Source organism: Uranotaenia lowii, chromosome 3 (genome assembly GCF_029784155.1).
Source record: "Uranotaenia lowii strain MFRU-FL chromosome 3, ASM2978415v1, whole genome shotgun sequence".
NCBI classification, from domain to species: domain Eukaryota; kingdom Metazoa; phylum Arthropoda; class Insecta; order Diptera; family Culicidae; genus Uranotaenia; species Uranotaenia lowii.
The window spans coordinates 33,235,454-33,256,940 of NC_073693.1; the positions used below are offsets into that span (position 1 = coordinate 33,235,454).

A 21,487-nucleotide genomic window follows, 5' to 3' on the forward strand; every position below is an offset into this window, starting at 1 on the left:
CATCGACGTTCGCTGCATAACAAAAAAAAACCAATACAGTGATCATAGGAACATCAACGTTGATTTTAAATATCAACAGCACCATTATCCCGGAATTTATCCATTTCGGACACCTTCGTGTTGGCAGCCTCTATTATGCCGACAATATTTGCAATACGGTCACCCTAAAAGCCGTTGCAAAAATCTGTTGGCTTCCAAAAATTGCTCCCGAAATCAGGATAGTGCCAATTGCCAGCACCGATAAAAATATTCCGATCAACGAAGCCCGACGAATGATACACACGAACGGCAGCACCACCAGCTACGCGAAGGCAGTTAAAGTCAACCAGAAACAATAGATTGCAACACATCAGCAACAAGATAAGAAAAAGAAAAATCAAACCAACAGACGAGCCTGAACCAAAAAAGAATGCTAGAACGCTCTTCCTGCAACCTCGGCGAAAGAAGTTGTTCGTGAAAAAATGGTAACACGCTCTACCCGATAAGTCGTGACGTGCAATATAACATATACTTAATTAAAAGTGACCCTCGGCAAATTATTACTTTTATACTAAAGTTAAATGCTTGATAAACGTTAATTTTTTTTTAAAAAAAGGTCATCAATGTGTATGAAATACCTTACTAAAAGCATAAAACTGCTGCTACACGTTTTCTGGCGTACGCCCTGCGAGCCAAGCGCTTGATGGCTGGTTTTTCGCGGTATAGGCACTTCAAACAGAGTTCACTGTTGGACGCACTACCTATTTCTCTTAATCAGAGATCGAGTATTTGCCAAACACTAAACCTTATAGTGAGCACGCATCTTATATCATCAACTCTTAATTTTGTCGAAACGTTTTAGAGGTATGAACAAGGTTCAAGCTTACAAGCCGTTACCCAGAATTCATGAACACAAGTTGAGGAAAAGTTCAATAAGGCGAAGGACTAACTGGCATGCCGAGTTCAGAAGGGTTATGAAGAAATGCTGCTTTGTCTAGAATACAACGAGCATAACCTTTTCATTACACCGATGAGGAAATCTGCTGTGGAGCTTCCCATCCTCCTCGCCAAAATGATCGGAAGACGCTACCGGATGTGATACATCACCTAAGCGGACAGAACGGAACGCTGCAGCATGTCAGTAAAATTTAAATTTATTCCAGATACGTAAGATTCTAGTTTCCTCTAAGATTTATAGTTTTCTGTACTATCACCTACTAGTGTTGTGTGATTTGATCTGATGTTTTTTTGTCTTCTTCGATTGGTTTGCTACCCGCAAATTTTTAACGGTACACTTCAAAAATATTGTAATTTACCAGTCGTTTACCGGTTTTCTGCCCCGACATCTGGGTAACACACAACGTACTTATGTGCGATGTTTTCTATATGCGATATATTACTGACTTGTGGGGTGCTTCAGCACATTTCTAAGTTATCCTGTTCCATTCTTCTATTATAGGTATCACCACCAACAGTTCCACTCTTGGAAGAGTCTTTCAATCTTTTCGGATTTGTATAATTTAGAATAATAAATAGTGCTATTTTGCTAAATTATGCTCAACTGTCCTAAGACAGCTTGATAAAGAAATTATTTTTATAGTAAATAAACAACACAAAAAAAACTGACTAATGATCACAATGAGTTGAATTGGGTAGTAATTCGTCGTTTAAAAATAATACGCGTTACACAAGAATATTTACAATCACGACCACCCATCAAGAGCTCCCCCTTTCTAATATCTCATAACAGTTAACTTTCAGCGTAGTCCTTACCTATTGTAACACCCCGTCTTATTTGGTGACCGGTATCTTCTCCAGAAAGTCCAATGATAGGACCTTCTCGATCTCTTCCAGGCACGCTTTAGTGTCCTTCTCGGTGTCGGCCGTGTAGGAAATGTGCGATGGCCACCGCATCGACAGGGTTGAGAAAAAGCTGTACAGATCCTGCAGGGTGTTGATGGCTTGGCAGGTCAGCATGATGTGGCTACCCTTGTGGGTTTGAGGTTTCTGCAGATAAATGTAAGATGAGTGTTCATGAGAATTTATAGGATGTTAAAGGTTGTAAGAGTGCTTTACCGGTGAATGTGATGTGTACCGGAAATCCATCAACTGCGATATTCTAGTAACGTGGGGAATGAAGGCAACACTTTTGGCATCATCACTTCGACCCGGTTTGATGAAATACTCATTCTGGCTGCTTACAAATGCCCATCGGTACCTGTTAAAAAATTGTATATTGCATTACATTTAAAAGTGTCTCGAAAAATGGAAAACATACATTTGAAAATGAGGCAAAATGGTGGCCGGAAGGACACATCCCAGCTCCAACAGTTTGGCCGTTTCCAGCTGTACCATGCGCCAATGTGGGTGGCCATAGGAGTACAGTCCGTTGTTGGTATTAGTCACCCAAGCCGTATCCAGTCCGGACAGCATGCGAATGTGTTGACTGTAAAATAGAAAGCATGATGACGTGAGTTCTAAATTTAAAAGGTTGTTTAATGTCAACTGTTTGTAATAGCGTAGAAATTTCGGTTTGAATTTGATAACGCTACTAGGGAGCATCAAGTCCGAAGCGGAGAAGCTCTGACGTGGGTATCTTACCTCGATTGGGACCTTAACGAACGTGCGAAAACATTGGAGAGAGAGAGGGAAAGACAAAAAACAAACAGGAGATCAAATGTTTGATCGGTTCTTGATACTGTCGAAGGTTTAATACAAACAACTTAGCTACAGATTGAAGCACTACGAAAGGCGATTGATAAGTAGATTTAGAGAGGGTCTATGAAATTATACAGTGATAATGTGTTGTGTCAAATGGGAGCAGAAACTCTACACTAGGACCTATTAAAAGAATTTATTATTAAACAGCTTGATAGAAGCCAAACAAAAAGGAAGCTTAACGGAGAAAATAAAGAAAATCTTCAGTTTGAGAGAAATTTTGGTATGAACATACCTGAATTCCTCGGTATCGGTCATCAGCTCCTGCTCGATCGATAGGAACACTTGCACCATTTCGGCGATGATAATCGGCCACAGGCTTGTCACGTGGTCAGCCGACATTCGCAGCAACAGCACTCGGAAACAGAGGAAAACGGCCGACTGTATCAACGGGACAACCTGAGGTAGCCGCAAACTGTTGGCAAGTTGTTCTACGAAAAAAATAACTTTTAATTGCGATTTCCATTTAAAAAAATGTCATTGGGTTTACCTTGAATTTCCGGCATATACTTGTGGTACTGATCATTCTCACTGCAAAAAATTACGAAGGCCAGCCGCTTCAGAAGCAATGCTCGCTGTTCGTATTCCTGCTCCTTGGAAGTAAATATGTTTAGCGTTCCAGTTTGTGCTAGTGGCAAGCGATCTGTAATGACAAAACAGACAAAAATGTTTAATCAAATTTGTTTTTTTAAATCATTTCAACAGGTCGAAGCTTACTCATAAGATCTCTAAAAGTGGTATTATCACAGGTCATCAAACTATCCAAGATAGTTTTCCAGTACGGCAAACACCGGCTATCGAATTGGAAGAACGTTCCATCGAGCAGCAGGTCGAGAACGTCTTTTCGCCACGCCTTGCGGGTATACTGGAATAAAAAGGACAGAAATTAATATACCAAGTTAGTTTGGGAGCAGATAGCTTAACACACCTGATAGGTGCTCAAACTGGCCAGCAGATTCGAGCAAGCATGGAACGTCGGGATGTTTTTAACGGTGTGGGTTTTCAGGTAAGGCACGATGTTGTACATGACCCCGGTTACGATCGTTGTCACCTTGTCCTTTTCCTGGGAGCTGAAGGCTACATCGAGCAGCGGAGCGAGGATGGACGCTAAGATCTGAAAATTAAAAGAAAAACATCAGTACCTAATGGCTATAATCAACAGTCGCCGAACTTACCGATTGCGCCTGAATCGAGTAATGCTGATTGGATGGTATCAACAGCCCATCTTTGGTGCTCTCGATCGAGCTGAATTCCTCTTTGACCGAGAGGTTTCGCCGCAGCCATGTTGTCTGCTCCAAACAGGATCCTGCAACGTTCGAGATAGCTTCCACTAGGCGGGACGTGACATCGTGCAGATCTCGCAAGTCTTTTTTGTCGCTGAAAGGGATGTTGGGGCATCGCTGAACGAACTCATTCAGAATCGAAAGGGCAACGAATTGGGCCGGAATTTGCAGCGACAGGCAGTCTTTCAGTAAGGCGTACAACGAACTCCAGCAGTCATTGAACTGTGTCTGGGAGACGCTTTTCAGGTAGAAGAAGAGTAGCTCGAGAGCACTAACTTCTAGATTTAAACCAACAGGTGGTTGATAAATTTGTGGAGGCGTCTTAATGACCTGGTGCATTGTTTGAATGAACGAATCGACGGACATAATACGAATACCAGAAATCAGCTTTACCAGGAGCAGTTGATTTTCGTTAGCTTGCGGCAGAGCCTTGGTCATTACCTCGAAGAAGTCATTATCGGGATCCGTTGAAGAGGTGCTTTCTTGCGAATTTAAAGTATCGCTGCTTCTCTCGTACCAAGCAACCGAAATCGCGGCCAAAAAGTTCGTTCCATAATGTAATGAAATAGGACTTAAAAATTCGAGCAGTTGATGCTTGACGTGACGGAATTCGCTGATGCTAGTTTCCCAAAGGGTAGCAATTGTAATAATTATCCGGGGAATATGACTTAGGATTGCATTCTTCGCAACCTCTTGATGGCTGTTTTTGGCTTGATTTACATTTAACAGAGAAGAGGACAGAAAGACATTTACTATACTGTTGATAAGTTGTCCAGAATTTGAAACGGGTGAGGTAAACCCATTGCCTGAGGCGTTGAAAACATTAGCCAGAGATATTTGCTGCGAGCTGTCCAGCAGGCAGTAATGCGATAATACTGTAATGGCTTCTAGCTGGGCGACGATGTAATCCGTGCATTGATTCATAATACGGTCTCGTTTGGTAACTTTGTCGAGATTAGCGCAAATTTGATGAATTATGCTTATCACAATATTGGTCAGATTATTCAACGGTAGACACGTCAAGCAGGACGTCACCATATCGGTCCAGTTTTTGTGTATATGTTTCAATTTTTCGGACTGAAGTGCCGAAAGCATAGCCGAGAGGAACATGGGCTGTTGACTCACCAATTGGTTCGGGATATATTTGTAGATACGTTTGTTTTCCGGAGCTGGCCGAGTTGGCGAATTGCTAGAGAGGACATTTTTTATCCCTTCATTGAAACGTTCATCATTTCGTTGAATCATTATTTCATGTTCCAGCTTGATGACAGAGAGCATTAGGTTCAGTAACTCTATTTGGTACGCTTCTGCATAGAGCCGAGAGTTTTCGGGATCATTGAATACAAGAACTTCCTCCGAATAAGTGTAGCACTGAGGCGATGTGAAATAGTTTACCGATGATGTAATACAGTAGAGCATGATTTTCTGCACTTTGCATTTCTCCATCAAGTCAGCAATATAATTTGCGAGATTTTTGCCAACATCTTTAACTATCGACAGAAGTTCTGTAAATATTTTTGTCATGAGTTTAATACATTCCAGTTGAATCTTAGAGTTTCCATTGATATCATCCTTTGATGGTTGAATCTTCTGATCTTCATCTTTTTGATAGTAGCTTCTGGTGTAGTACAGCAAAATCGTAACAATCACTTCCAGGTACATACAGCCTCTGTACAAACTTTGGTATTCTACTTCATCCTGCCCATTGGAGAATCCTTTTCCGGTTGCGTTCCTATGATGTCGCACCAACAAGGATCGAATTTGGCTACTGGAGACGGACGTAGTAACCGAAAGGCACAAAAAGAACCGGCTATCATTGGCCAATATGTTTTTTAACGTTTCTAACGTGTACAAAATTTGTTTCGTATTGAAAATGCTCTCGTAGATTAGGAAATGGCTATGGAATGGGTACAGTTTCGATGAATTCCTCCAACTTTTCCGTCGACCGAAGCTAAACAAATCGCCCTCTCTAACACTTCGATTACTGTCCTTGCTGTTGCTGGAACTTCTTTGTGAATCACCACCAAAAACGCTGCCACTGGAAGGCGTCTCCGAAGTAGCTCCAGCCGTAGTAGTGATCGAATCTCCTGGTGCACCCACCCCAAACACAATCTCCGAATCACCATTCGTCAGTATGGTGGCCGACGAGTTTGAAGCGAATGAATAATTTAGATTCTTCTCAGAAACTGACGACGCAAAACCTTCATCATCTGGCATCCCACTGACCCCACCAGTTCCACCTCCCAAGTTGCTAGAAGAAATTAGATACGTTTTTCGATTTTTAAACCGATCACCTGAACGACTAACAAAGTCCACTATCGGCCCATCTTCTACGTACCGTTTAACCGTTTCCGAGTCGTAGAAACCGGTGGCCGTGGTCGATCGACTGTAATTACTGTCACTCAATCTTCCCTTCTTCCGCTCGAAGTCACCATCCGTACCCTCATCGATATCGGATGTGGATCGATGAAATTCTTTCTTATCCAAACCATTCTGTAGCATACTTGAATCGTTCCCCGTTTGCTCACAATCTATCAATCCCGTCGAATTTGACCGATTTCGGATATGACCGTGGGTGTTGGTCGGCGTATTTTTGCCGCTCAGCTCCGACTCCAATGGATTTATTATCACAGAAATTTTCGTATAACTATCATCAAGGGCAGCAGTCGAGGCAACTTCCTTGGCGCTATCATTAGTTATGTAGTTCGACACCTGATTACTATTCGATTTGGAACCGATAGCGACTCCAAATATTTTCTTGTGGATTGTTCTAATAGGGCTTCGCTTCTTACTAAGCACATTATCCATATGGTAGCGAATGCATCCATCTTCTGAGCTCACAGCGAAGCATTCCCGATCCAAAAACGAATCTCCATCGGCCATCAGATCTTTTTCCCATTCACTTCCCGTATCCGTATCCTGACGGTACCGCTTAGTATGAATTATGCTCATACGTTTAGTACTTTCGTTCAACAGAATTTTAATCATGGGTTTCATGACTCTACTCAAATCACCGCGTACCAGCGCCTCTTGTAGCCATTTAGAAACCGTTATCTGAATCGAAAGATTGGGGGGAAGTGTTAATAAGTCCAAAACCAGGAACAACAACTTTTCGAACTCCTTTCCATGATGTGTGTCTCGACCTAGTTTCCATAACAGCTGGAACCGTCGAAAACCAGCTGGGTCAATTTTGAGTTCGGCAGTCGAGAAAGTCGGTATAGACCAGAGCACATGAAGGTTACGTTCACGAACTGGACTTGCATCGTGTCCTTGTGGAACCAGTAGTTTGCTAATGATGACACTCTCGGTAAATCTGGTATCCAAGCAGCTGTGGATCCGGTAAAGAAGAATACTGATAGTTCGAGCCTCCGATCGACTGCTGTCCAGATTGTTCCACAGCATAGTCGTGAGCACTTGAAACACTTTGGTTTTATTTTCGAGGTACAACACGTGCGACAGCTTAAGCAGAGGCATCATCATTACGAATGTGGTCCCCGCACTGCTGGATCTGGATTTCTGACCGTTAGTTCTAAGAAGACTGACCATGTCAATTAAAGTTTGTGATGCTGAAAGTTGCGTGTCCAGATCTCCTATCAAGGAAGCCAATATCGTTAGACATTTTAGCCATCCGGGTATATCGTCGCAACGTTCGCTCATTCCAGAGTCATGACCATAACTGGGAAACGATGACATTTCCGTTAGCACATTACAAGCCAGCTTGAGCGCACTTTTCAGAGATTCCGAGATTCGAATAGAAGCGAGACCTTTCAGTTTATCGTTATGGATCAATAACTTGCCTATTTCGTAATACCCTCTTTCTATACCGGAATCATACTCTGTCCATCGTTCGAAAGTTTCGTTATCTGTTTTGTTATCTATAGTTTTGGCTAGGATCGCCTTCAGTTTTCTACTGTCCGATACTCCATTTATCTTTAGCGCTTGGAAAGCCTCCTCGAGCTCTGGCAGTAACGCATTTATAACAAACACATCTTCCAGCACATGTTTAGGGTCGTTTGAATGGATGTATAAATTGTCCTGTAGACTAACTTGCTCCGAAGATGACCCCGAGCTATCACCCGAGGACGATTCCAAATTAGAACGGTCAAAGATTTGTCTGCACACGTACAGTTCATAGAATAAAACGTACTGTTTGATGCACTTCTCCAGTATTGGACAATCTGGCATCTGAGCTGGCGATTGTTGAACTTGAGTCGGAACCTTTATCACAATATCTGCCGACTGAGTGTCCTCCCGATCACTACCCATGCTCTGACGCTCCTCCTGACTGGACTCTCCACCGGTGCTGGGATCATCGTTCTTTAAATTCGGTGTCGAGCTAGCCCCAACAATTGTACCACTTTGCGTTACCCCTGATGAAACACTCACATTGGTCGAACTTTTATCACCACTTATGGGCTGCTCCAGTTCACTCAACTTTGTATAGGACTTTGATTTCTTTGACTTTTTGTTATATTTGCCCTTTTTGTTCAAGCCCTGGCTGGAATTGGAACGCGTGAAACTGCCACCATCGCTCACTTGCAGCGAAGTTTCGTGAATCTTAGAATCTGAATTACTTTTCTCCAGCGAAACTCCTTCCTTGGCTTCCTGACCCTCGGGCGTGACACTGTTGCTGCGAGTGCTGATCGACAAATCCAGTACTTTTTCGGACATGATCATCGGTTGCACTTTGGATACAATTTTAACACACAGCTTGAGAGAGGCAGCCACTTCCGGTGCGGACATCTTCTCTGAATAAACCGTCAGCATGCGAATCAGCGAGAGCAGGAATTTGGGCAAGTACACACGCGTTGTTTCGTTGTACATTTCCAAGGACAATGTTTCTAGCAGGAACTCTGTCAGATAACACACTTCAATAGTTCCCGGGGGTCCAGAATCTATTTGTATGTTGTCTTTAATGTTGTTGTGGGTAAGGTTGCTGGGCCGTGGAGGATGATCATGTTTCTTGTCGGCTCCATCCCGATAAAGCGAAGTCATGTAGTTCCAAATGTAGGACGGGTCAAAGGTTGAAAATAGAAGGTTGGCTGATTTCTGCACTTCGTGGTTTCCATTACAAAGCGATATTGTCCGAATGATGTCACAGAGGACGTCATCTAAGATGCGTTGTCCTATTTCGGCTTTATCGAGAAGCGAGATCATTATCCTGTATGGGCTAAGGTCGACCGGGGTACTTGCAACGCTTGATTTGAGGATAATCTTGAATGCACTAACTAAAACTTCTTTCGAGTAGGTTTCAAAGTAGCTATTGGGATCGGAGGTTTCTCCTTCGTGAGTGATATCCTCGAGGTGCTTCCCTAGGCTGGTATCTGCACCAAGAAGCCAAGAATAGAGCCTTCGATTCAGCGACATATCCCTCCTGAGAATAGTGCTCAGAGCAGTTTTTACCAACCTTACAATATCTTTTTTGCAAAGTGTCATTGCGTGCAGAGGAAATGCTAGCAGCAAAAATTCTAATGTGTTTCGCTGAACTAAGATGACAGCATCGACCAGACAGCTACACAAGCCAGTTACTAGCAGCTCAATGCTACCACCCATAAGCTGTTTCTGCTCCGAGCATGATCTTTTTTTGTCGAAGTGTTCCAACACGTAGGAAATAGCCGGCAGTCTTACCGAGGCATTAGTGACGATACATTCCCACAAACAGGTATAGAAGCATTCCGGCTTAACTGCAGCGCACACCTTATCTAACAAGCCACTGGTCCGCTCGAAATGATCCTGACCTGATTCCAGTCCGGGAAAAACTCCACTCAGAAAGCCACTGAGTGCGGGACGAAGTTTTTCCCCCAGAGGAACGAAATATTTCTCGTAGATCGATAGAAGTGTCGGTCGAACATTCATGGCAGAGTATCCGAGCAGCGGAAACAGCCCGGCACTGTAGATGAACAGCTCCGACGCCAGCCTATCGACGCCGATGTTGCTGAATATCACATCGTACGATTCCAGTGCTTTGAGGTGTACCCCGGAAGGTAAGGCCGGGTGCATACACTGGGCCAACCTTTTCGATATCTTGATCCGCCTCGGTATGATCGGATACTGTGAGTTGGAAGAGATAACTTTGTTCAGTTTTCCAAGAGCCGAAATTAGATCGGCCCATTCGCTTGAGTATTCAAAGTTTTTCAGCGCCTTGTCGATGTTGGACATGTAGACGCGATATTTCGATTGCTTCATGAGGTCGTACTCCTCCATCAAACCGGAACCCGTGGCCGTATCCATGGTTTAGATCTGCAAAGGAGATAAAATAAAATCTGTATAAGTGCTAAATAATGTTGAAATTTATAAGGCAACTAACGTTGATTGATTTCCAATATACGCAATGTCAGTGTCAGCCGAATGTTCAATAAAAACACAAATTCGGGTGTTGTGTATAAAGTGCGAGTGAATCTGCCAAACCCCTGATAATAGAGATTATCTAACGAAATCCCCCGCACACAAGCAGTAGTCACGTTAACATCATCACAGGCACTGAAGAAAACAGGAACCTGTCCCTGTCGTTCATTCGATTCGTTTCTGCTGTTATCATCAGCAACAAACAAACGAGCAAGCCTGCAAATTGACAAAGACATCCAGAGCCAGTCTGCGTCTTCAAAGACGAGCTCACCCATCGAGGGGAGGTGCGGGGGCTGGATGGGATTTTAGGAAATAATTTAGGCGTTCGTGCACAATATATTAACCAGTTTCCATTTGTATTATTCTTACTAAGCAGTAAGTATAGAATTTAACAGCGAAGATGTTAAATTTACCTTGTAAACTTATGGATTGATCAAAAACAAAATGCAACAGATTATTATATTTATAAAAATATCGTCAAACTCAAACTGAACAAATTTTTTTTTTAAGATATGAAATTCTCAAACAAACTCACGACCACGGGTTGTCGAAAATCTTTTTTTGATTTTCTTATGGATTCTCCTTGATAATTAAAAAAAAACACCTGAATTCAAATGAAAAATGTTGACTAACAGTATTGCATATTTTTATTTGATCAGCTTTATATATTTCATCTCATCCGGTGTCGAAAATTTAGTAGCGAATCGAATTGTATTTCACATAAAAATACGTTACTTGAATTTCGATTTGAATCTTACTTATTTAATCTGAGTCAGCTTGGTATTTTTTCATATATGAGCAACAAGACTTAAATATACAATGCTGAGAATTTTTGCATCATCCAAACTCGATAGCAAAAATCATGTGCTTTTGAATTTGAAAACTTAAAAAAAGATAATGATTAAGACATGACAAGATTTAAAATAACGAACTTTAGCTGGAAATTATCCAAATTTAAAAAACTGACGTAAAACCTGCTTTCAGGTGATGTTGAGAGAAAATTTTGAACCTGTGACCAAATGGCTTGACTCCAGAGAAGAAAAGATTTCAAGGGCTTTCCAAAAAAACGCATAGAAAAATCTCTGAGATGTTGTTTGGAGACCTCTACATTTTGTTCAATTTTGCATTCATATCTGCAAGTATCCTGTGTGGTTGATTAAAAAAATGCAGGATTTGTAAGCTGTCGTTCGTCCAATAGAGTTCTGTAATGTTAGGAGCTTATATTATAATTTCAATATGGTAACATTTAATCAACCATGCATTCTTTCCGTTTCATGTCGTTTGCTTGACATTTTTCTTTGAGGGCAAATGCCAAGCCAATCAAACAATTCATCTTACAAGACAACCAGGCTGGATTAGATTTCAATCAAACTGATTGAAATCATGATTTCAATCACGATTTGAATCACTAGTGAATATGACATAACTTTTAGCCGATCCGGTAGACTTCATTTTACCTTAAAAAATTATAAATCGTATTAAAATTGTTCGAATACTGTTCCATTTTAAATTGATTTAGTATGGGAGTCCCCTTCCATAAAAAGTGAGATTCTCGAAAGTATTATACAAACCATCTCTGACTCGAAGAACCCTCAGATACCAAATTTTACTTCATTCCGACCGTACGTTTATACGTGATGGTGTTGCAAAGAAAACGCCTCCATTTTAATATATAGCGTGGTTGTTTTTGCTTGATATGTTCTGGATTTATACGAGAAAAATTTCTCGTATTGAAATACCATCCCATGACAAATTTGGTTTTATTTGCGTAGTAAATTCTTGAGTTATATATAAACTTGAAAGGAAGTACCATCAGCCCTTCCGTTCTCCCCATTGAATGGAGTAGTGAGAACTTAATATTCATAAAAGTGTTTTTCGTGCTCAAATACTTTTTGATGCCAAATTTGGTTTCATTTGTTCGATTAATTCTCGAGTTATGCAAAAAAAATTGTATGGAAGCCCCCTCATGTTTTTCCCTTCACTCCATGCTGAATGGAAGTCGTGATCTTTAATAATCATACCCATTTTTTTTTCGTTTTCAAAAATCCGCTTTTGTCAAATATATTTCCATTGGTTGATAAGTTCTTAAGCTTTACAACAAAATTTATATGGAGCCCCCCTCTTTCTTCCCCTCTCTACACTGTAAAGCGTAAGGATCTAAAACAATCGTAGAAACATATCTCGTAACCAAATTCCTTTCCATGCCATATTTGTTTCCATTTGTTGGCTTCGTTAGCATAAATTGAGAACTTAACAAAATCGTATTGGGCTTACCTCCCTCCTCCTATGTACCTACTCACTGAAAGGAGGATGGTGTGTCAGATAGTCATAGAATCATACCAAAATGATTTTCCATGTTAAGTTTTGGCCATTTCTCTCCTCTTCCCTTCCTTTTTTTCAATTCTATCATACCACTGCAAGAAAGGAATTGTTTGACGTTAAAAAAATTCTCGTATTAAAATACCATCCCATGCCAAATTTGGTTTAATTTGCGTTGTAAATTCTTGAGTTATGCATAAACATGAAAGGAAGTACCATCTCCCTTCCGTTCTCCCCATTGAATGGAGGGGTGAGAACATAATATAATATAATATAATAATATTTTTTGTTCTCAAATTTGGTTTCATTTGTTCGATTAATTCTCAAGCTATGCAAAAAAATTGTATGGAAGCCCCCTTTTCATCAACATCTTTGTAGGAGTGAGGGATACCAAATATTCATAGAAGCATTTCTCGTACCCAAATCACAGAGAACCAGAGTTCGGGCTGGAGCCCCAACCGTGTGTAAAAATTCCAACCGTGATTTCAAAATAAACGACGCCATTTTTGCAACTTAGCTAAGAGCCACCAGATGTCGTTACCGGTACTTTTATTTTTTCCATTTTTTCTACACGCTCAGACGATAGTACCTTCAACGAATGAAAAATGCGCTCAAAGTCAAATTTATTTTCAGTCACTCAATCGGGTATTAAAATAATTGTATGGTTTTTCAGTTTTTGGCCTGTGTTTGTTTTTGTCGACATGAAATTCACTACATCAATACTAAATTGATTTTTTTTTATAATTTAGATTAAATTTAGATGATGAACACACATTTAAAAATTCGTTCAGTATTCTTTTTTCTTTCACAAAATTGTTATCTCGGTAGGATTGGTGAAAAATTGGCGCATGGTGTTAGCGGATATCTGTAATAAGTATAATAGAAGGGGGGAATACTTGAAGAATTTATAAAATTTTGATATCGAGTTGCTTTTAAATGCCTTTTGCTATTCCCTTAAATTCTTCGAATTCTTAGGTGTCCGGGTAACCTCCATGCAATTACTTGGCTCTGTCTAAGAGGCCAAATTCAATATTAAGAAGCTATTCCAATTTTCAAATGTTTTCGGAAGTAGGTACTGAAGTCCTATCCTGGCAGAAATGACGCGATGTTTACGTGCTAGAATTTCGCAATGTTCGAACGAAGATGGGTGATGATACTTTCGATTAATTAGATTTGAAATGCTTATTATGGTATCATAAATTAACACATCAGGAACTCCTGCGGCAAATGTTAACTGAACTATTATATTGAAATTATAATTCATATTAAAACAGACACATAATTAAAATCTTAGATGAACTTTCTCTTCAATCAACTAAATAATGTTTGCTTTTTTTCTCAAACAAAATCAGTGGCTCAATACAAAACGAGTACCAAATGAGGTAACATTGCCAAAAGAAAAAGATTTCGTTTAAAGAGCATATAGTTCCTGCTGCAAATTTCATTATGTTGCTTTTTCTACACCCCAAAAAAAGAAAACTAGCTGAACTCTGTTTTGGTGCGACCTGGAAGTAAATTTTGGGTTATTTATGTTCTGAGTGTTCTCAACTGTTGACAAAAAACTTCGACAACAACAGCTGAGTCACTTAGCTAAGAGCCACTAGATGGTGCTGTTTTTAGGCCAATTTTAACGGTTTTAAAATGGCCGACGATTCAAATTCTTACACACGGATTCGACACATATTTGTTCGGGGCCCGTTCTCTGACCAGAGTTCGGGCTGGAGCCCCAACCGTGTGTAAAAATTCCAACCGTGATTTCAAAATAAACGACGCCATTTTTGCAACTTAGCTAAGAGCCACCAGATGTCGTTACCGGTACTTTTATTTTTTCCATTTTTTCTACACGCTCAGACGATAGTACCTTCAACGAATGAAAAATGCGCTCAAAGTCAAATTTATTTTCAGTCACTCAATCGGGTATTAAAATAATTGTATGGTTTTTCAGTTTTTGGCCTGTGTTTGTTTTTGTCGACATGAAATTCACTACATCAATACTAAATTGATTTTTTTTTATAATTTAGATTAAATTTAGATGATGAACACACATTTAAAAATTCGTTCAGTATTCTTTTTTCTTTCACAAAATTGTTATCTCGGTAGGATTGGTGAAAAATTGGCGCATGGTGTTAGCGGATATCTGTAATAAGTATAATAGAAGGGGGGAATACTTGAAGAATTTATAAAATTTTGATATCGAGTTGCTTTTAAATGCCTTTTGCTATTCCCTTAAATTCTTCGAATTCTTAGGTGTCCGGGTAACCTCCATGCAATTACTTGGCTCTGTCTAAGAGGCCAAATTCAATATTAAGAAGCTATTCCAATTTTCAAATGTTTTCGGAAGTAGGTACTGAAGTCCTATCCTGGCAGAAATGACGCGATGTTTACGTGCTAGAATTTCGCAATGTTCGAACGAAGATGGGTGATGATACTTTCGATTAATTAGATTTGAAATGCTTATTATGGTATCATAAATTAACACATCAGGAACTCCTGCGGCAAATGTTAACTGAACTATTATATTGAAATTATAATTCATATTAAAACAGACACATAATTAAAATCTTAGATGAACTTTCTCTTCAATCAACTAAATAATGTTTGCTTTTTTTCTCAAACAAAATCAGTGGCTCAATACAAAACGAGTACCAAATGAGGTAACATTGCCAAAAGAAAAAGATTTCGTTTAAAGAGCATATAGTTCCTGCTGCAAATTTCATTATGTTGCTTTTTCTACACCCCAAAAAAAGAAAACTAGCTGAACTCTGTTTTGGTGCGACCTGGAAGTAAATTTTGGGTTATTTATGTTCTGAGTGTTCTCAACTGTTGACAAAAAACTTCGACAACAACAGCTGAGTCACTTAGCTAAGAGCCACTAGATGGTGCTGTTTTTAGGCCAATTTTAACGGTTTTAAAATGGCCGACGATTCAAATTCTTACACACGGATTCGACACATATTTGTTCGGGGCCCGTTCTCTGGTTCTCTGTGCCCAAATATCGTTCTATGCCAAATTTGGTTTCATTTGCTGTTGTAGTTCTCGAGTTATGCAGTAAAAATTGTATGAAACTCCCCTCCCTCTTTCCTTTCTCCCCGTTGGAAGAAGGAAGGGGTCTCAAACAACCATTAGAGCATGTCACGGTCCCAAATACATGCCCATGCCAAATTTGGTTCCATTTGCTTAATAAGTTTTTGAGTTATGTACAAAATTATAAAAAAAGACCCCTTTCCCCTTTTCCTTTACCTACTTTAAAGAGGGTGGGGTCTCAAATAATCAAAGAAATTGAATCTAGCTCATAAACATCAAAGATTTAGTTCCTAGTTGAAAATATTTGCAAATGAAGTTCAAGTGTCCCGGAAAAATGCTGATGGCGTTCAGTTCGGTCTGGTCGAATCCCGACCAGATATCAATCGAAGTTTCTATCTAACCTCAGTGAATAAAATAGCTGAAGTTTAGTGAATTGATATCCACCCTGAAGATAACAACATTATTGTGAGTCAAATGAGTTTTGTTCTGACATGTTTAAAAAAAGTTATTCTAAAATCGACCCATGGAAGCTGGGATCTAGGGGTCTTAATTATTTGTTGTTTACATGGCACATGACACATGAAATCAGAGCCATGAGACTCGGGTCTTGAGACCTGAGACATGACACATGAAATGGGAGAAGTGAGATGTGGTCGTGCGAAGTGAGAAGTGTGAAATGAGACCTAAGAAGCGGGACATGTGAAGTGACACGGTAGGAATGAGACATGAGAAGTAAGTAAGTGATAAGTGAGAAATAAGACGTGAGACTTGAGAAGTGAGAAATGATAAGGGAGAAGTGAGCCGTGAGAAATGAGATAAAAAAAGGGGAAATGTGAAAGTTAGACGTGATAGGTGAGAAATGACAGGCATCAATGTCTCAAGTCTAATGTCCCATTTCTCAGGTGTCAGGCCTCAGTTTCAAACATCAGAGCTAAGATTCTCCCAATTTCAATTTTTTGAGTGTTCTCCATTGAAAAGGACTTATCTATTAAATTTTATTTTTTTAAACACACCGCGTTAAATGCGAAAACCATGAATGAAAACCGTGCTAATTATTTATTTTTAAATTTAAATCGGTTTGTTCTATAAACGGCTTTGTTAGTGAAATATTTTAGTATCCAAAGGTTCTTCTGTGATAAAGCCGAGTTGTTTAACTTCGTAGAATAGCGGCTATATGTATAAATCGTGTGAAAAAAAACTTTGGTGTAGATACTTGAAAATTGTTGAAGGAACGATACAGATTTCCGCATAATCTTTATCTAATCTTATCATAATCCTATTGGTCACTTTATTATATATCAAGTAATAGATTCAAATTGTAATTTTGTTCGTATATGTCATAAATCTTACGATTTAAAGGTGAAAACATAGGCCTAATGAAATTATGTTATTATTACGGTACGATAAGATGCCTATCGCTACCAAACATCTCCTACACGGAAAAAAATTGAGTGGTCATCCCAAAGACGCTGTCATGATAATTTTACCATTTCAGCGCTATAGTATTTTCAACCACGAAAAGTTTAACATCGATTTTGTGAAAGTGCGCATGAAACAATATTGAAATTACTATGTACCTGGTAATTTACGATAACTCTCAATGTTTGTTGTCGAAAATACTATGGTCATGATAATTTCATCATCATTTCTATCACAACTACCGTCCGCATAGTAATTTTGACATTGTGGCACCAATTCATATCAACAAAATACTACGCACATCGTACTTTTGAGAACAAAACATATTTGACTCAAAAACATAAGTGCGTATGATAATTTTACTATGGTAAACATTCTTGTTGTTAACACTAATTCAGGATCATTAATCATCAAACCCGTTTGTAAAAAAAACTAATTTTGAGCTGCTTTATAGTTACATAACTTTGAAAATCATTCCAGAGCATCGGGAGAACACACTAACATTGACCGACGTGTGTCGGAAGTGTGAATTTTCATGTTTCAAATAATGTCATAATGCATGCATGCAAATAAACAAACAAACATACATAGTAATATTACTATTTAAATCAAGCTCCTCGCTCCTCCTAATCTTTATCATAACACATACTAGTTTCATCATGAAACATATTAATTTTACTACACTGAAAATAATTTTCACTTAAAAGGTAAGTGACATCTAGAGTGAATTTCGGCCATACGTAAATTCATGTCAAGTGAAAATCACTTAAGTGACCAATCAAGTGAATTTCAAGTGAGTGGCAAAGTGAATATCAAATGTTTGCTCAGGTCGTTAATATCTTTCAGTTATAGTGCTTTTAAGGGGAAATTTCGGAATATCAAACATGAATCAAATTTGTTTATTCAAAACAATTATTTATTTTAAAAAATACAACTTTTAAAATCCTCATTTTTTCATATTTATTTGGATCGAAATAGAAGTTTCGGTTTGCGAAAACAATCAACTTCTTCACTTTGACGAGACAATCTGGTTGACTTTTCTGAAATAAAAATGAAAAAAATTACATTTTAACGATAGTCTATTGGTTTGCATGATACTTACTTTTATTTCGCTGCACTTGAATTTTTTCAAAATAAATCACCATCGGAAAACGTATCCGAAACCTGATTGCTTGAAAAAGGTCACTATAAGGACGTGTTATCCGATTCACACGATGTTCCTGTCGATCTATGGAAAAATATAATTGCTTAAAAACATATAAATTACTCTAATTCTGCATGCGCCTACCAACTTCAACAAACCTCTGTTGTTTCTTTTCCAAACAACAATAAAACAATCAATACCGACATTGTTAACATTCGCTATGACAAAAATCACTTGAATTTTAAGTGACGGACAGGTGAATATTGGCTTAAGTGACCTGTCAAGTGAATTTCAAGTGAGCATCGGAGACATTCAGTGTCGGTCACTTGAAACTCAAGTGATGAGTAAGTGAATATCGATTCGGTCACTTAAAACTTAAGTGAGAGGCAAGTGAAATGTACATGAGCCACTTGAAATGAAGAAATTCACTGAGTTCTCACTTTTAAGTGAATCGTCTAGTGTTTTTTAAGTGTGATTTTGGGTTCAGTGTAGGGACAAAGTAAAACAATGCATCATTTCATTGACAATTTTACTAAAACGCAGTCGAATTTACTATGCGCAGCCAAATTGAGCACATGGTAAAATAGCTATGCGTATGGTATTATAAACAACAAAACATATTTGACTCAAAAATATGGTCGCCTGTTGTTCGTTTAAACCACGGATTTAGTAATTTTACTATGCTTTTTTTTTGTGTGTATCAGCTCCACCTAGCAGAACATCTTACACTCAGCCGAAAAGGAAACATTAAATTCACCTGGATTTTCACGTAGGCACTCATTACGTGAATTTTTGCTTGGTTTACGTGAAGCACCTAGAAGCTAATACGAAATCACTTAATTCTTACGTGACATTCCCATGGTTGTCATGCTTTCAAAACAAAGACACGTTCGATTAACGTGAAAATCCAGTGAACCGCCAATTACAAACGGGTTTGTTGAATTTTATGTGCTGTTCACGTAGCTCTGAATGGCTCAATTAAGTGAAATCTATGTGAAAGAAAAAAGGTACCCAATATGGCGCGCGTGAATCCAAGTTCTACCGGCTGCCAAAAAGAGAAGTTTTTTTTTGTGATGGAGAAGCTGTAATTTCGTAAGTAGTAAAAAATATCATTGTTTGGTTGTCATTTATACATTTTGCCATTTCAACAGGATGCGGAATCGGAGCAGCTGGAACGATCAGCCAACCGCTATATGGAGCCGAATACAATTTTTCGAAGACGTTGTGAAGTGAGTGAAATGAAAAGTGAAGTGAAATTGTGAATATAGTTAAGTGTAACTAAGAATGATGTGAAAGTAATTCATGTAGGTAAATAAAATCTTCTCTTCGAATAAATTATTTTTTGTTTCATTGATGCGAAATACAATACAATACGTTAACATTTTAATTAAATCTACGTGAAAAGTATGGAGTAGATCGAATCATTATTCACATCCGATCTAAATTATTTTCACGTACGCTTCACCTACAACTCATATGAAAATTACGTGAATTCTGCTTGCTGCGCGGGCTCTGTTAGCTACCTGAAATTCACGTAAGTTTCACGTGATTTTCATGGTGGCAAAAATCTATGTATATTTTCACGTAGCGTTAATGTGAAAAGTTTTTTCGGTGTATATTTCAGCGAATAACCCAGCGGGGGAGAATGAGTCACTGTGCTGATAGTAGCAGGTTTAGCTCGATGGTGAAGGTGCCAATTTTGCCTAGTTTTTCAACTCTATTTTTTTTATCAATAAAAAAGGTTACAGTTTACAATTGAATCAACACAAATAAAAACTTCGAACGGTAGAAAAACTTTCCAGATAAATTAATATGAATCAAACATTCAGTAAATGTACCTTACCAGGTCACATAGTAGATAGCAGTACGGCACTAGTGATGCATCGCTGCCCCGGTGCACTACTCACTAAAACAAACTAAACTAAACTTCATATAACTAAACAGTGAATTTAGGTGCGGTGCGCGGGACTTTTCACTGGCTTTGGCTGTTTGTTTGCTATTTGCTCGCGCTACAATCGCAATCTTTTAATATTGTTGTTTGCGAATGAACGCTATGTACTAGTTGAGTGCGATAGTTAGAACATTCACCGATCAACCCGAACTGTCTGCCCGTACTACCTAAAAGGACTGTGTGCATATTACCATCAAGACGCCATTCACCGCCCAGACACCATTTACCGCCCAAAATCACCCTTTTGTGTGTATTTTAAAAAAACTGGGATGTTTTCTCCAAATATAAGACCTGTGTTCTGTGTCGGCATCATTGTTCGACCATTTCACTGAAAAAACATCACTTAATTATGCGAACTATAGCCAGAAATAAAATATTTGGTTTTTCGTTTCCGGTCAAATTATTGAATTCGACGCCTGTTAGTGAACTAAGCATTACTGTACTCCTAGGGCAAAAAGGATTTTTGTTTACTAGAAAGTACCTATTGGACCTAAAATCGACTTGAAACGATAGTTTTATTTTCGTAGAATAGATTTGCATCAAAAAATTTTCGATTTTTTCAATAGTTGTTGTTTTTTGAAGCGTTTAGTGATGGGCGGTAATTGGTGTATAAAAAAAAGTGTGGGTTCCTAATGACCGGTCACGCACAATTTCCTTGTTTTTAACGCATGTATTGTGTCAAATGTGTAAATTGTAAGAAGCATTTAGTTTGATTATGTTAGAAAATGATGTTTTATCGCTGAAAGTAACCGGTTACTTGAGGTTGTTTGCCGGGAATCATCATTTCGTCAGTCAATGCACTTTGTTTAAATTTGTACTAAATTTCCGGAAAAAATTTCACAAAATGTATTCTCTAAAGAGCCAAAATATGGTTTTGACAGCTCGTTGTATGGAAAATACTAAAAAGAACAGTTTTCGTATTGTTTAGATAGTTTTTCCTTAAGTAAACATTATCGATACCCGAAAAAGTCGAGTGGGCGGTAATAGGGCCAGTTGAACACCCCAAAGTTTAGTTAATTATTTTGAAAAGCGTACATTTTTCGCATTCCACTGAATTTTTTATTTAAAGTAGAGCAATTTTGGGATGTATTGGAAAAAAAAAGCGAATAAAAATCTGCCGTCGTTTTTTTATTACACATGTTTGAATTTGAAAAACCGCTTAACTGGGCGGTGAATGGCGTCTTGATGGTATTTGCAATAGGTTGGGGAAGCATGCTATTGCAAATCACCAACCACCCACTTCTCCCCTTCCATGAGGCTTTGTGAAAGTCATTATAACAATTTGACACTAAAGTAACGCGTAAA

The 21,487-nt window shown here is 38.8% G+C and overlaps 1 protein-coding gene across 4 annotated transcripts in view; it reads right to left on the reverse strand.

Moving 5' to 3' along the window:
- Positions 1-1,117: 1,117 nt before the first annotated feature.
- LOC129758159 (protein dopey-1 homolog) overlaps positions 1,118-21,487 on the reverse strand; it is a 33,664-nt gene continuing 13,294 nt past the window's right edge. The window contains exons 2-11 of one of the 4 annotated variants that reach the window (XM_055755622.1): positions 6,319-10,220; positions 3,873-6,231; positions 3,626-3,811; positions 3,415-3,562; positions 3,188-3,340; positions 2,933-3,128; positions 2,581-2,592; positions 2,258-2,425; positions 2,056-2,197; positions 1,118-1,986 (exon numbers count right to left, since the gene is read on the reverse strand). In XM_055755622.1, the coding sequence (XP_055611597.1) occupies positions 1,771-1,986; positions 2,056-2,197; positions 2,258-2,425; positions 2,581-2,592; positions 2,933-3,128; positions 3,188-3,340; positions 3,415-3,562; positions 3,626-3,811; positions 3,873-6,231; positions 6,319-10,211 (7,473 nt within the window). In that variant the 5' untranslated portion in view covers positions 10,212-10,220 and the 3' untranslated portion in view covers positions 1,118-1,770. Of the gene's footprint in view, positions 1,987-2,055; positions 2,198-2,257; positions 2,426-2,580; positions 2,593-2,932; positions 3,129-3,187; positions 3,341-3,414; positions 3,563-3,625; positions 3,812-3,872; positions 10,221-10,287; positions 10,434-21,487 lie in introns of those variants that run through there. The other 3 variants (XM_055755620.1, XM_055755619.1, XM_055755621.1) reach the window with 3 other exon arrangements.